Source organism: Phocoena phocoena, chromosome 2, assembly GCF_963924675.1.
Source record: "Phocoena phocoena chromosome 2, mPhoPho1.1, whole genome shotgun sequence".
In the NCBI taxonomy this organism is placed as follows: Eukaryota; Metazoa; Chordata; class Mammalia; order Artiodactyla; family Phocoenidae; genus Phocoena; species Phocoena phocoena.
Window position 1 is genome coordinate 46,007,137 of NC_089220.1, and position 14,997 is coordinate 46,022,133.

Genomic DNA, 14,997 nt, shown 5'->3' on the forward strand with positions numbered 1-14,997 from the left:
CTCGATTTTTAATTAGAATACTCCTTTCCTTTCGACCCTGATCTTGTCTTGACATCAAATGCTTCCCTGAGATAAAACACATTTCAGTGACCTCAACACAGCTTAGTATTTATAGGTTCTTGAGTTTTTACTAGGGGCTACCCAGGCAGAAAAGTGCTAGAAAACAGTTTGAACTTTTCCCCCTCAGAATAACCCAAGCCCGAACAGCATTCCCAAACCTCATTTAAAATAGATGTAATTTTTTTTCCTCGTTCAAAGAATATTCTACAGACTGAGTTCAAGTAAAATTTCTGTACATAGTCTATATTCATTTTACACCTCCCACATAATAAAATAAATCATATTTTCATCATTGTCCTTTTCTTGACAGCGTACTACTCTGCCCAACCTCTCTGGGTCTAACATGAGACCAGCCCATTTCATAGCCATTAACATTTAGGAAACATTAAAAGAACAACATAAGGGCTTCCCTGGTGGCGCACTGGTTGAGAGTCCGCCTGCCGATGCAGGGGACACGGGTTCGTGCTCCTAGTCCGGGAAGATTCCACATGCCGCGGGGCGGCTGGGCCCGTGAGCCATGGCCGCTGAGCCTGCGCGTCCGGAGCCTGTGCTCTGCAACAAGAGAGGCCGCGACAGTGAGAGGCCCGTGCACCGCAATGAAGAGTGGCTCCCGCTCGCCGCAAAAGTCTAATATACCTGTTCATGGACCAGTAAAAATCATTTTCTCTTCCACCATTTCTTATATGGTACTACATGTCAAATTTACCAGTTCCCTTGTCATGGTAAAAAGTATTGGGGATTGGGGGGCAGATCACTAAGAGAATGTAGTTGAGCTGTGGAACTTCTTATAGCTAATCCTTCTAGTTTTTTAACTTATGAGAAAACATAGGTATTGTATCAAATTAATTTATATATTTTGAATTCTGATTTAATGCTACTTATTAACATGCTAACAATTCATTAAATTTAATATTAAACACAAACTTTAAAAATTCTAATAATTCAGTCTAATACTAATGAAGAAGGATGTAAGTGGGAGCATGTTCTGGAATTTTCTTTTTCTTTGCTTCTTTCACTCTTTCGGCAAATATGAATTGAGCGTCTACTATGGATGCGGCATCATGCTAGCAGCTGGGGATAAGCTGTAAACACCATGAGATCTTGCCTCAGGCAGCTTCTTTCATTGAAGGCACCTGTATGAATTCTGAGTTCGAACCTTACTTCTTCTAAACTACTTTCCCCACCACATTCAAAAGTAAACTTGCTCCAGTAAGTCGGCACCTCCTACAGAAACTTCTTAATGTGTGATTAGACAACAGCTCTAGATGAGAGCACTCATCTAGACATCAATCATTATTCAATCATACTTCAATAAATAAACACCATTGAGAAAAGAAATGTATTAATCAAGTCCCAGAAGCTGGTGGGAGTCTGGGGTAGGGTTCCGGAAAGGGTGGGAGGGAAGCCAGGGTTAACGCACACATTTACCACTGAAATCGTAGACTTAATCATGTCACCAGGAAATTGATCTCAGAGTTTGAGGAAAGTTAAAAGGAAGGAAAAACTGGCTTGAGTTTTAAGAGTGTATTTTGGCACGGTCGCCCACTCCCAATCAGACAGGGCATCCTCCTCTACAATGGCTGAAGAGCAAGCGGGCGATCGCGTTTCGGCTACTTTTGAGCCGCGCAGCCCGCCGTCTACCGTCACGTGCCGGTCTGCCGCTGCCGCGTAGCTTGGTGGGGGCGGCTCTGCCTGGCGCCGGGCAGGAAGGGAGGCGGCTGTCGTGCCATTCTTAAAGGGACCCGAGGGAAGGCGAAAGGCTGCTGACGGCCGGAAGGAAAATGGTGAGTTGCTGCCGGGGAGGGTGGGGGCCGGCCGGAGGGCTGGGCCAGCCCGCCGGGCTTTCCTGTTTGCCAGAACCGGTCTCGGCGGGCAGCGCCCGGGGTGGGTTGGCGGCCGCTTCCGGCCCGGCTGCTGGTGGGTACCCTCAGTCTGAGTCTTGGCCTCCGCCCGCGGACGCTGCCACCTCGCCTAAGGGCAGCATCCTCCTGCCGGGCCCGGGGTCGAATCGCCCAGCGGGCTTGGCGACTAGGGTGCGACCAGCGCGGGTGGGTGATTCTCACCGGGTCCTTCGGGATGGAAGGTTTTAGCTGCTGCTGCGCTGAAGGGTCGAAGGGGCCGTGGGTCTGGCCCAGCCGAGGGCTCCCCCAAACGCCGGCTTTTCTCCCAGGGCCCGGGCCAGGCCCAAAGGGCCGGCGGACGCCGAGCACTTTCGGTCTGGCCGCCTTTGCTGGGGAGGGCTCGAATTCTGACTCCATTGTCTCGGCCTCGCCTTAGTTTCTTTTTCCTCCTTCCCCTGGCCTGCCTCTAAGGTTTTCTCCTTATCCATGCTTTCTTCGAGTTATGGCAGTTGGAAATCTTTTGACCCAGTGCTTTGACCCTTGGCCTTAAAGTAACTGTAAAAAGCTTAGTTTTGCGCTGTCTGGGGGTTCTGGCTTCCGTCTCGTATGGGTTAGACCCCGCGCTCAAAAATAAAGTGTAGAATTAAATTAGTTACCCAACGAGGATCTCCTGGATCTTTCCCATCGGGTTTTAAAATATGCTTCTCGTGTCTTTAATTACAAGCAAAACACAAAACTCCCACTGTTGTATTCTCTGACCTCCCATTCATTGCTCAACCCACTTCCATCGAATAGATCTTGTCTTGGTCACTAAATCCAAGGGACTCACTCTTCAATTCTCACGTTTCCTGACCTTTCAGCTGCATTCTGGGTGTTGATCACGCTACCCTCTTTGAAGCATTTTCTTCCCTCATGCTTCCCCCTTGGCTTCTAGGATACAGAACTGGTTTTTCTCCTACGTCGTCTCCTGTTCGTCTGTCTGTGTCCCATGCATTTCTCCTATCCTGTGCATCACAAGTAGGAGTCCTAGGCTCCATCCTAATGCTTCATTTAACATTCTGTATTTTTTTCTCCTTCATTTCTTACCTACACTCATAGCTTCAATTACCACTTACCTATATGTAGATGACTAGTGAATTTGTAGTGCACACCTTGCTTCTGAGATCCAGCACAGATATTTATATCCCACTATTTAGTTAACATCCCCTGGGAAGCTTTTCCCCACTTGAGTGCCTCATAGCTCCCTCAGTTTGTCCAAAATAGAACTCATCTCTTTCCCCTCAAACCTGGTGTTCCTCAGTGGTTCCTTAACTTAGTGAAAGGTAGCACTGTTTAAGTCTTAACACAAGCCATAAAGCTTAGGAGTCACCTGTTTTACCGATCCACCCCTGCCAGTATTGTCTGTCACCAGCTCCTTTGTGGTGGTTAAGTGTGGGCTAAAGTCAGGCTGTCTGGCTTGAGTCCTGGCTCCCCTAGTTGCATAACTTTGGGGAATATACTTAACCTCTCTAAATCTTATTAATAAGTTTATTGCAAATTGGGTATACTATAATACCCATCTAATGGGATTGTTTTGAGGATGAAGAGAGATCCATGTAAAGTACATAGCACAGTGTTTTCTCATAGCGTTTAATACACGTTAACAGTTATTAACAGAATTCACCTGCTTCTCTTTATCCTCATCAGTCTGTCTAAGCTACTTTTCATCTCTCACCTGGACTAGCCTTGTCAGTTAACTAGTCTTGGTCTGTTCATCCAGGTGCTCTGCCTGTTTCCTGCATGCAATCTGATCACTTTCCCTGTCACCACCTACTTAAAACACCTTAGTGGCTTCCCTTTGCTCATAGGATAGAGACCAAAATACTTAGTATAACCCACTGGGCCCTATGTAGTCCAGCCCCTGCCAGCCTCCTCTTGTATGTGTTACAGCTCGTTCTCTGTGCTTGAGTCACACTGGCCTTTCGTTATCTTAGATGTGCCGTGCTCACTTTAATCAAAGGGCCTTTACATAGGCAGTTTTGGTCCTTTAGATGCCTTTTTCAGGCATGTCTCCTGTAACCATGCTGTTGTCCACTAGTCATAAGTTCTCATAGCATCAAGTTTCTCTCCTTTCTAGGTCTTATCCTAGGTACAAACAAGTGTATATTTTTTTACCTGATGATTTTTATGTACGTCTGTTTTCTAATAGACTTTATAAGCTCCTTGAGGGGCCCATAGTTTTAATCTATTTATCTTATAGCATTGTATCCCTAGCACTTAGCACTTGTTGACACTCATTAAATGTTCATTGTGTGGATTATCCAATAGATGACCACTTGAGTTAAACTCTCCACTTTGTATGTTAATATTTACCATACAGTGTTGTTTTCAGGGTATTATACTGATTTTTAAATGCTTCTATTGACTGAAAGCATTAGAGTTAGCTGAGCTGTGGTCCTTTTTCTTGTAGGAAGGAATTTTTGGCCTTATTAAGGTATTGAGAGGGGTGAAAATGAAAAAAAAAGCAATATAGATTAAATCACAGCATGTTTTTCACTTGGTTTACTATTCTTAGAGTGTCAGGATTGCACAGGCAGCTCTGGGTATCAGAACTGTAAGATAAGACTCATGACAAATTGCTCTTTGCCTACAAAATTCTAAAGTATTTATTAGTTTCTACTAAAGGGTTCTATCTTTGGTTGATGAAAGATTGGAAATTCTAGTTTTCTGATTTATATCTCTTTCTTGAAAGATAGGAAAAAATAGACTAGGCTTGAATACTGCATTCAGGAAGCTCCATATGACTTAGCATTTCTTTCTCTAAAGAGAAGTAAAAGGATGGTCATACATGACTCCTACTGGAGCCTAATTTATTGGATAATATGTATTGGTGGGATGTACTTTCTAATTGTATAAATAGCACATCCTATGGTATATCATAACTTATGTTACCAGTGTTATGAATTTAAAGGACAACTTAAAATTGATAGCTATTTACTGTTGTAACATATGCTCTTATTTACCCAACACAGGATGAAAGAGCAGCCTTTTCTTAAATTTTCCTTTTAACTTAAAATTTGAAGCCTTAATTCTTTCGGATTGTAATGAGACATGTATTTGGCATTGGTCTCAAAACACTTTTAATTTTCTGAAGAAGTGGGCGGTGGGGGGAGACCCATATATGAAGAGACCAAAGAATGTGGACCTTGTTTGGAACCTGACTCAATCAAACTCACTGTTAAAAAAGAAAAAAAAAAAAATTAAAACAATAGGGAAATTTGAACTCTACTTGAATAACTCACTGGAATTATTATTAGTTTTTTTTTAGGTGAGATAATGTTATTGTCATTATGTTTTTAATGACACATACTGTCATTTTATTAATACATATTAAAATATTTATAGTTAAAATGACTTGGGCCTTTCCTATATGACCGTCCATGGGGGCAGTATTGAGGTTTTTGGACGAAATAAGATTAGCTTTGTGTTGATAATGGTTGAAGCTGAGTGTTAAGTGCATAGGATTTCACTATACTATTCTCTACTTTTGTATGTGTTCAAAGTTTACACATTAAAGAAAAAGATTCCCATCCACATGCTTGCAATCAATAGTGCATTTGTACCACTAAAAGAAGAGTGATTTTGATAATTTCCTTGCCAGATTTCTGGAGAAGAGTTTCTAATACTTTTTCATAATTTATAAAAGGTTCTTTTGAGTGTTTATATTTGTTTCATCTGGTTTTGCTTTCATAATTCTTAGTAGCTCCTTTTTTTTTGATCCGTGTAGTCATTTAATTAAGATATAAAATGTAATTGGTCTTTACTCTTAGGTTTATTTTTCATAACTTTTGCTTCTTTTTATTTTTTCATAGTTGTGAGACTCAAAAATGAACTAAGGCCTTGTTAACTCTAAGTGTAATAAGATGATTTTCCTGTTCTTGCTGCATAGTGCAGAAATAGTATACTTTCTAACAGCAATGATCCTTGACTTTTCCCTTATTCTTCCCTTCCTCTACAGTTCTGATGAAATTGCACATTATTACGTGTCTAGTTCCTTGAGATATTTAGTAGCCAAAGAGAAAGTATACCCTACATATAAGATGAACAAATGTGTATAATTTAATAATGTAGATACAAAGCTTGGTAGATTTAAAAGCTCTTTAAGTGTTCATGTGTTTCACATTAATACTTTCACATAATTATGACATTTGTAGGTGTCAGTATACCTTCATAAAGGTATTAGGTTTTATAACTTTAACATGTACATATGTATATTGAAGTCATGGCATTTGCTAACATGATTTTTGTCTTTTCTAGAGTGAGTCTTTGGTAGTTTGTGATGTTGCTGAAGATTTAGTGGAAAAGCTGAGAAAGTTTCGTTTTCGCAAAGAGACGAACAATGCTGCCATTATAAGTAAGCTAAAAGCGATTGTCTCCGTTACATGGTCTTAGTTTGGGGTTTGGCTTTATCCTATAGCTACATCGAATAACCTGAACCTTTAGAAAGTTACCTCTTCCAGTTTTAATCCCCCCCACACCAGCCCCCATCTGTTAGGTCACTTTAAAAAGTAGCAGCTACTGTAACAGAACAGAGGCAGAGTGTCCTGCCTCCGCCCTCAGCTGCCTACACAGCTCTGGAGAAGATGATCATCTTCTTGGTCACTTGGTCATTTGTAGTGACCCATCCAACTCCATCCTTTAACTTCTCAGGGGACTAAAAATAGCCTGGCCGTTCATCCTCAGACAGACACCTTTGCCTACACCTAAAGTGGTACAGTTCAGCATTATGTTCAAAGTGATTTGAGGTCTTAATTCAATTGTAGACTTGAACTCTAGTTTCATGGAGAGTACTTTTAAGTGTCACAGACTTTTGACAGTAGAAAGAATGATTTGTATATTGCCTCTTCCACTGTGAACTGTATGTGATGTTATGCAGATTTCTTTTATATTCTTAGGTAATATTTAATATGTGGGTAGTGATTTAGAAAGATAAAGGAAGGATGAGGGGGTGAGAATGTAAAACTATATACTGTTAACAGAGATGCATCTGGCAGATGTGAATTAATGAGGTGGTGACAGCTTGTTGAATTATGGTTCTTTTACAAACAAATACTACAATGTAGGCATACAGTTCTTTAAAGTGACAATGTGTGTCAGTGCCATTTTGCCACAAAGAGTAAAGCTATTTGAGATCATATTGTGTCTCACAGGATTTACTATGAAATTAGTGCAAAATAAAAAATTGGATAACTTTTCAGAGTGATGGAAAAGAATACAGGCATAGATTATCTAAACGTATTTCAGTTTGGCTTTGGGCTCTGTTGCATGTATTTTAATAGAGATATCACTACTATTTGGTAATTCACTTTCTCAGAATACTCATACTGCACCATGAAATCCTGACTCTGGAGAAGCTGGGAATCTGGCGGTTGTTCTGTCCTGACCCTTGGTCCACGTTTTGCTTGCAATTCTAACCATGTGCAATAAACCAGTCTCAGTCACAATGACCTTTTCTTATCATCTAGGAAGTGCATTTGAGTTACGAAGTTCTTCATATACACAGTAAATGTAAGGAGTTGACATAAAGTTCTAAATTAGCAAATTAGGTGCTGGGAATTCTGGGTAAAAGCTTTTAAATGCTGACTGCTTGTAGAGTCAAGCTTGTGTTTTATGCTTGTGTTTCTTCCTGTTTTAATTTTGGATGCCAAAAAAGGGCTAGGACTCTGCGGGTTCGGTAGATCAAGTCACATCAGAATCACAGTTTACTCATACTATATTTTTATTTTAGTGAAAATTGATAAGGATAAACGCCTGGTGGTGCTGGATGAAGAGCTTGAGGTTTGTTGGATCAGCTAAATATAGTTTTATCATTAAGCAATTATTATTGCCCAAAAGATGCTATATTAGTTACAGTTACTTCTAAAGCGAGTTCTAAACCTTTAGACATGATCATTATGCATGAAAGCATGTGCTAATTATTGTGTAGTGCATTGTCTTGGTAATATAATCACCTCCCATGAAACATTAATGAAATCCAGGGTAATAAGTAGTAGAAGCTAGGGCTATATGTCTGGTAAAAACTGAATCAACTTTTTTTTTTTTTTGGCTGTACGCGGGCCTCTCACTGCTGCGGCCTCTCCCGTTGTGGAGCACAGGCTCCGGATGCGCAGGCTCAGCGGCCATGGCTCATGGGCCCAGCCGCTCTGCGACATGTGGGATCTTCCCGGACCGGGGCATGAACCCATGTCCCCTGCATTGGCAGGTGGACTCCCAACCACTGCGCCACCAGGGAAGCCCCAAAACTGAATCAGCTTTATAACTTGCTTCTAAATTGGTTGGCCAGTAATTAAAAACTAAAGCCCTTTAACCTAAGTATTTAGTTTGTCAAGTTAAGTAACTAATTTAGAGTGAAAAGAAATTAACTTTTTTCCCCTAAATCAGATATTGTTGTTGATCTGAGGAGTTGGCTTATCTCACTCAGTATTTTCTGACAATTGGAACATGAGCATAGACTACTGTGTCTCTCAGCCCCATGTTTAGTTAATACACAGAGCTAAACTGAGTGGGCTGGAGTAGGCTTTCATTGCACTGAGGTTTTAATAACCTCAGCTTATGTACAATTTAGTAAAATAAAATTTTATGTTGTGGTATAAGGTTATGAATTTATACCTGTTAGTAGAATAGGTGCTTGGTATATCTCTTAAGAATTTATGGGTAAGAAAATGTTTAAAAGTTGTTTTCTTTATGGTTCCAGGGCATTTCACCAGATGAACTTAAAGATGAACTACCTGAACGACAACCTCGATATCCTTTTCTTAGTGCTTTAGAAAGATTTGTTTTTTTAAAGTGGTCACCATTTTATTTATGAAGTTCATTTGTTCAACTTTTAAAAGACATATTTTACAAAATTTTCTTCTACACCATGATCATGACCAAATTATTCAATAAAATGTATGCTCGTATTGGAAAAGAACCAAAAAATTAATATTATTTTTTAAAAGTTCCTTTTATTATTACATGTTTATAATAAAAATTGAGAAAGAGAAAAAATCCATATTAAATCTATACTTTTAATAAATTTATTTGTGAGAGAGTATAAGATGTTATAACTCTTGGGGGGGGCCCATTTATAATTTTGTGGAAAGATAATGAATAATGAAGGTGTGGCCTAAATGGACAGGATAGAAATTTGCCACCCACTAGCTCCCCCGGTGCGTGTTTTCTTTCAGAACTTTGTTGATAAGTACTTGTCTCAAACAGAGCAGTAATTTTAGTTTCCTTAACTTGAGAAAAACCTTCATTGTATATAGTTATAAGTATCAGCATGATGATGGAAGAGTTTCATACCCTCTGTGCTTTATTTTCTCCAGTCCTGTTGGTAAGTGAATTTCTTTAAATAGTGCATATTTGGTTCTGATCAAATTAAACCATTTTTATACTAGACACATTTTATGCTCATTTTAAGGAGGAAAAGTGTTGAATAACCTAAATTGCAGTATGTGCGCACGCACATACACACATGAATGCATCCCTAAAAAGAAGTTACTATAAAGCATCATCTCTTAGAACTTGCTTTTCTTAGGATAGATTCCTAGAAGTGTAGTTAGGTCAAATTGTACAGATATTTCAAGGAATTGATTTTAAGGAAAATGTAATGACATTTTAAAATACCAAAAGGACATTTTCTTCTGTATTTTAATTTTATTTATAAGTATGTGAACTATGTGTATGATTATGATATATATTTGGTGTTTATCTTTAAAATAGTAGTTACCAGTGATATGCCTATAATCTTGAAAATAGTCCCAGAGTAGCTTACATTGGATATTAAAATGGCTTATTGGTATTTAAAGTATCCATTATCACCAGAACTCCCACTGCCACCACCATTCAAGCCCACAATAAAGTTTCTGCTCACTGAACTCCTCCCTGAACTTTATTATTTGTATCATTTATGTAGCACTTAAAATATACTGCAGTCTATTTTTTAATTAATACGTAAACAGACTGTAACCTTTTTCAGAGTCAATCTCCTGACATTACTGACCCAACAGCATCCCCAAACCTATATGTATTAGGCCTTTGTAAAATTCATCTTGATATGTACTGTCAAAACTAAGTGCTGAAAAGTTTTAAAGTATTTGCAAGGCTCTAAAAGTCAAGATCTTTAGAGATCTAGCCTCATTTATTTTTGCTGACCTAAAGCCTTGTTCATTAGTAATAGAGCTGTTTCTCTTTGTGCAGGCAGTATGCAGTGTAAGACTCAAAATACAGCCTTTACACATTTAGACAGAAGTGTTTGTAAACTTGATAGCATAGGAAATCCTAAATGTGTCATTTTTATAAAGTAAATAATGAAAACTCATCACTCTTTCAAAATTTAAGTCTCATTTCTACTCTGATCTGTCTCTTCCAGGATGTAAGCCTGAACAACAGATGATGTATGCTGGGAGTAAGAATAAGCTAGTCCAAACAGCTGAACTCACCAAGGTGGCATTTATATTTGACTAACTTGTTGAGACAATTTTTTCCCTTTGTAAATAGAGCAATACCCAAGTAATCTGAAGAGTTAAGTATTTCTTTATATAGGTGAAAGTTATTTAGAACAGAGCAGTAAAGCAGTAGAGCTTTTTATTAGTTGGAAATAGAATGATAGAAGTCTTTAACCAAAAGTGTGTTTTTGGAATGAAAATTATAAGTTGATTACAAGAACTCATATTCAAAATATAGGCAGCTTTAGAAAACTACTCAATCTATTGAGAATTTTTCATCTTCCATAATGTAATTTCTAGTAGATAAATGCAGCATTTGAAGCTTCTCTGGGCCCTTTACCATAGACTAAATGAACCAAATTCTGTGCAGGAATTCCATGCTATGCAGTTAACTGTATTGTTTCCAAATCTAAAATTAAAATTTTAAGAATACGTATTAGCTTTATTAAGTTAGAGCATTCTGTTTCATATGAGACACCTGCTTCAAGATTTAACATGTTCCCATTGTTTTATGGCATTTTTGAAGGTTAAAGGTAAGAGTGGTACTCGCTTTCAAACTTTATTTAACTTCCATGCATTAGTTTGAGTTGAAAAAGTATATACATTTAACGTTTTGAAATAGAATTTTACATCACTGGAATGGTATTAAATAATATTTCCTTTCAGTTTTTATTTTAAGGAGAGCAGGGTTTTCCCCTTGGGTGCTTAATTATCAACCCAGGTGATGTTTTTAAGTGCCCTCTGCTTTTTCCCTTTAGCCCACATGATTGTCATTGATACCACCAACTTATAGACACTACTTATCCTCATTTGTACCACGGGAATATGCTGGAGTTGCTCTAAGGGGATTGGGTGGTTAGGAAGGAGCTCTGTTAACAGGCTCATGTCTGCTCTAATCCTAGGCCTGCCCTAAAGTGCTGGAATTAAGGCATTACAATCTACAAGTTACTTTTACAAATAATCTGATTGAATCCTCACCACAGCTCTGTAAGTTGATGGTGAAACTCCTGTTCTTAGCTGGGAAAACTGAGGTTCAGAGGATGAATGACTTGCCTAGGGTTGTATATTAGTACATTTCAGAGCTAGGATTCAAACTTTCCTCTGGCCTCAAATCCCATCCTTTCTGCTCTATTACATTGTCTTACACAAACTGTCTTTTTATAGCCGTTATACTTTCTGTGCCTGTGTGTGTTCAGGTTCTGGCTAGAGATTTGTGGCTGTGGACCACTAATCTATCCTTATAAAAACAGCTGTATTCCCTCCACCTGTGAAGGATCAGCACCTGCTCTTCCAGTTCCTAACTGGATTGATTTTAAGTGTGTATACTTGGCTCTCTCTTTTAGTGGGTAATATTTACAGAAATACTCTTTTAGAACATTTGTAGATTTGTGCTTTTAAGAGTTTTGATTTTATGCTGTCTTGATTGCTAAACTTTGGTAACTGAGGCCCTAGCACTTAAAGAAACGTAAAAGTATATCTAATTTCCACAGATTAAGTCATGACCAACATGAAAGGAAGGAGAATTTGGTATTTAATACTCAAATATACAAAATATTTGATTTTTTTCTTAAGGTATTTGAAATAAGAAATACTGAAGACCTAACTGAAGAATGGTTACGTGAGAAACTTGGATTTTTCCACTAATGTGAACTTCTGTGTTTCTAAAGTATTTATGTATTAACCTGACCATACTGGAACCAGACATAAATACTTATTTATGCCTAAAAATGCACTGTTATTTACAGTTTGTTACCTGCAGTAAAGAAAAATTCTTCATTTGTTCAAAGTTTGAACAAAGGGGAAAATCATCATAGTAATGAAACTTTGTAAAGTGTTTCCTTATATTTGTAATTGTTAGGTGGACTACTTCTCTCCAGGGACTTTTTGCACTCTTGTGACTAATTTCTACAACTTATGGTTCAGAATTTGTTACTATTTACAGACACCATTGGAAAGTGGGTATTAGATTGTGATAGACAACAGTTGCCTCCTTTTGACAAATACTGGATATTAGCAGTTTATATATGAAAATAGCATATTATCACTTGTCAAATCTTTGAAATCAATTTGGGATAAAAGACTTGAGTGACCCAATTTTGAGCCATGAATAATAACTTACTATGGTATAATCTGCATTACAAGCATTTTTCATCAATTCCTTGCCTTCTTAATTTTCTGTATCCTTTTAATCAAGTCCAGAAACTTTTCATCAGTTGCTTGTTCTTAAGGTCTGGAAGTTAGATTTTATAATAAAGTTATGACTATTAGGTTCTCTTCTTATGGAAAATACATTTTAGTCTTAGAAATTGATGGATTGTAACTAATTAAGGGCCTCATTCCTGGTTGTGTCATTTCTAGATAGTTTTGAATCTACGTTAATAACACTTTATTTATAAAGCACCTCTTAATGTCGTCCTGTGAATGCTCATTATTTTACATGTGTTAATACTGTGCCTTTGTTAGCTTTACATTTAGTTTAAGACTTTTACACTCTGCCAGTATTCCAGATTTGGTGAAATTAATACTTTTGTAAAGGGTCCAAGTAAAACAATTTTCTAATATGTGTATCTGAAATTTGTAATAAAACCAACTTGATATTTTAAAAATTCCAACTATCTACTTGCATTGGTGAATATATGGCAGTTGAGAGTTATAATTCGGGGCATATTTGTGATTAGTTTTGTGCCATAGGAAAAAAAATGGTTATCTTAAAACCTTGGCCATAGTTAATAACATTAACACATCAATAGAAATCTCATCTTACATCCTAAATGTCAGAAGATATTCTAAACTGGACACCTGTCTTGTTAGATGATGGCATCCTTGGCATTATTAAAGCAAGGATTCTGATATATAGTGTACTTTAAAAACATATGAGTAACTGTTTAAGATTATCTTGACATTAATTTGACAAAAGGTCTTGAGACTCTAAAGACTACCCAGATTTGGTGAGTGAATTCTTTTATTAATATCTTAATCATTTCAAAACTAGCAAAGGCTTTTTTTTTAATGTTGGCGTATCTCCTATTCATATGTGCTTTGCATTTTTTTAAGGTTTCTGTGCCAACTTTAATAAAGAGGTGAAGATAGTTGGAATTTTCACAATATTGAATCTTCTATTCCAACACTGTTTGGCTTCACTAATCTAAAAAACAGGAAGCAATAGGAAGTTAGTTGGAGATTAGGAAGTGCTAGAGGGGGTATTTGTTTTGGTTAATGAATGGGAAGGGTTCTTTATTCCAATTTCCAGAGAGAGAGAACTTAACCCAGGATGTTTAAGAATTCTTTAAACAGCTATTTTGATATTGGAGAATAATGCTTATAATTATGCAGAAATGCAAATGTAATCCAAGTGACTGGACACTTCTTCTAATGTTTTTGAATGAAGGAAATGAGATTTTGTTTCATCAGGTTCGCAGCAATAAGAGAATCTAGGGCTGCAAGAATGTATTTTTTAGTGAGGTTCCTTATTTTGTCTTGCATGTTTTAGGTGTTTTTTTGTTTTTTAAATTTAATTGGAAGGTCCTCCATAATGTCAGATAATATTGACCTCCATACACAGAACGCTTAGCTCCCCTGTGCTCTAGCAGGGACAAAGAGCTGTGATAAACCATGCTTTTTTGAGCTTGTCTGACTCCTTATCGATAACATGTATTTTTGCAAGACAACAGATGAGGTTAGGGGATCAGTAGAACATATTTTTCACTTCCTTGGTCCTATAGGGAGAGTTATAGATTCCTTGTCCTAGAGTGTTCTCTGTTTTTTATATATATTTCCCTTTCATCTAACCAAATTTTGCATTGTTCTTTTAAAGTATATTTCCTGTTCAATCTCTTTTTCTGCCTTCTCCCTAATAGTAACTCCAGATTTTGTAATTCCAGTTTTTACATTCCATTTCTGGTACAGCCATTCCCATTCAGCCTTCAAACTTCATCTTTCCTTTTTGGCAGCAGCTTTTTTCCTGGGAACCTCCTTCATGGTCTTCTAAGTCACCATTAGTTTTGAAATTGTTGGCCTTGTATAAGTTCTGCATAGCATCTAATGTTGTCAAAATAGAACTGACTTGTAATCACAGCATGTTTTTTAGTATGGTTTTTATGGCAACATAAATGATATATGAAGAAAACTGTTCTCAGGTGACGATGCTGAAATTCCAAAATGTCAAAGAGTTTTGAATAGTATTCACTTTGTTCTGGTATTGAAGCAATTATGTTAGGAAAAAAGTTGTTTGGCTGGCTGTTTTTGTTTAATTGACTTCTAAAATAAATGTTCAAATTGTCTATTTCTAAAAAGTTTACTAAATGCCTAGTGCAGTTAAACATACTCTTGTTTAAGAGGGTGTTGCTGAATTTTGTATTGTCATTACTAAATGATCTTTGTAGCAAAATGTCAGCACTTTTTCTCCCTTTTTGTCTCCTATTTTCAGGAGTCGAACGTAGCCATAAACTGTATCCTGGCCTGACACTTTAAAACTTTTCCAGTTAAAGGAGTTTATTGCCAAATTAAATTTGGCTGTCTTTGTTCCCCACTCATATAGATAGTAAGGAAGGGGTTCTTAAAAATATGTCTGGACTACCTTAAAACACGAGCAATGTCATTAATCCATAATGTGGACTAGTGATGAA

The 14,997-nt window shown here is 37.5% G+C and overlaps 1 protein-coding gene across 1 annotated transcript; it reads left to right on the top strand.

Moving 5' to 3' along the window:
• The first annotated feature begins 1,760 nt into the window (after window positions 1-1,760).
• On the top strand, window positions 1,761-14,753 carry GMFB (glia maturation factor beta). The gene is made up of 7 exons (XM_065871533.1): window positions 1,761-1,844; window positions 6,198-6,294; window positions 7,669-7,718; window positions 8,635-8,684; window positions 9,176-9,258; window positions 10,297-10,370; window positions 11,945-14,753. Exons 1-7 carry the CDS (start codon window positions 1,842-1,844, stop codon window positions 12,014-12,016), a joined length of 429 nt encoding a protein of 142 aa, XP_065727605.1. The 5' UTR covers window positions 1,761-1,841; the 3' UTR covers window positions 12,017-14,753.
• The last annotated feature ends 244 nt before the right edge of the window (window positions 14,754-14,997 follow it).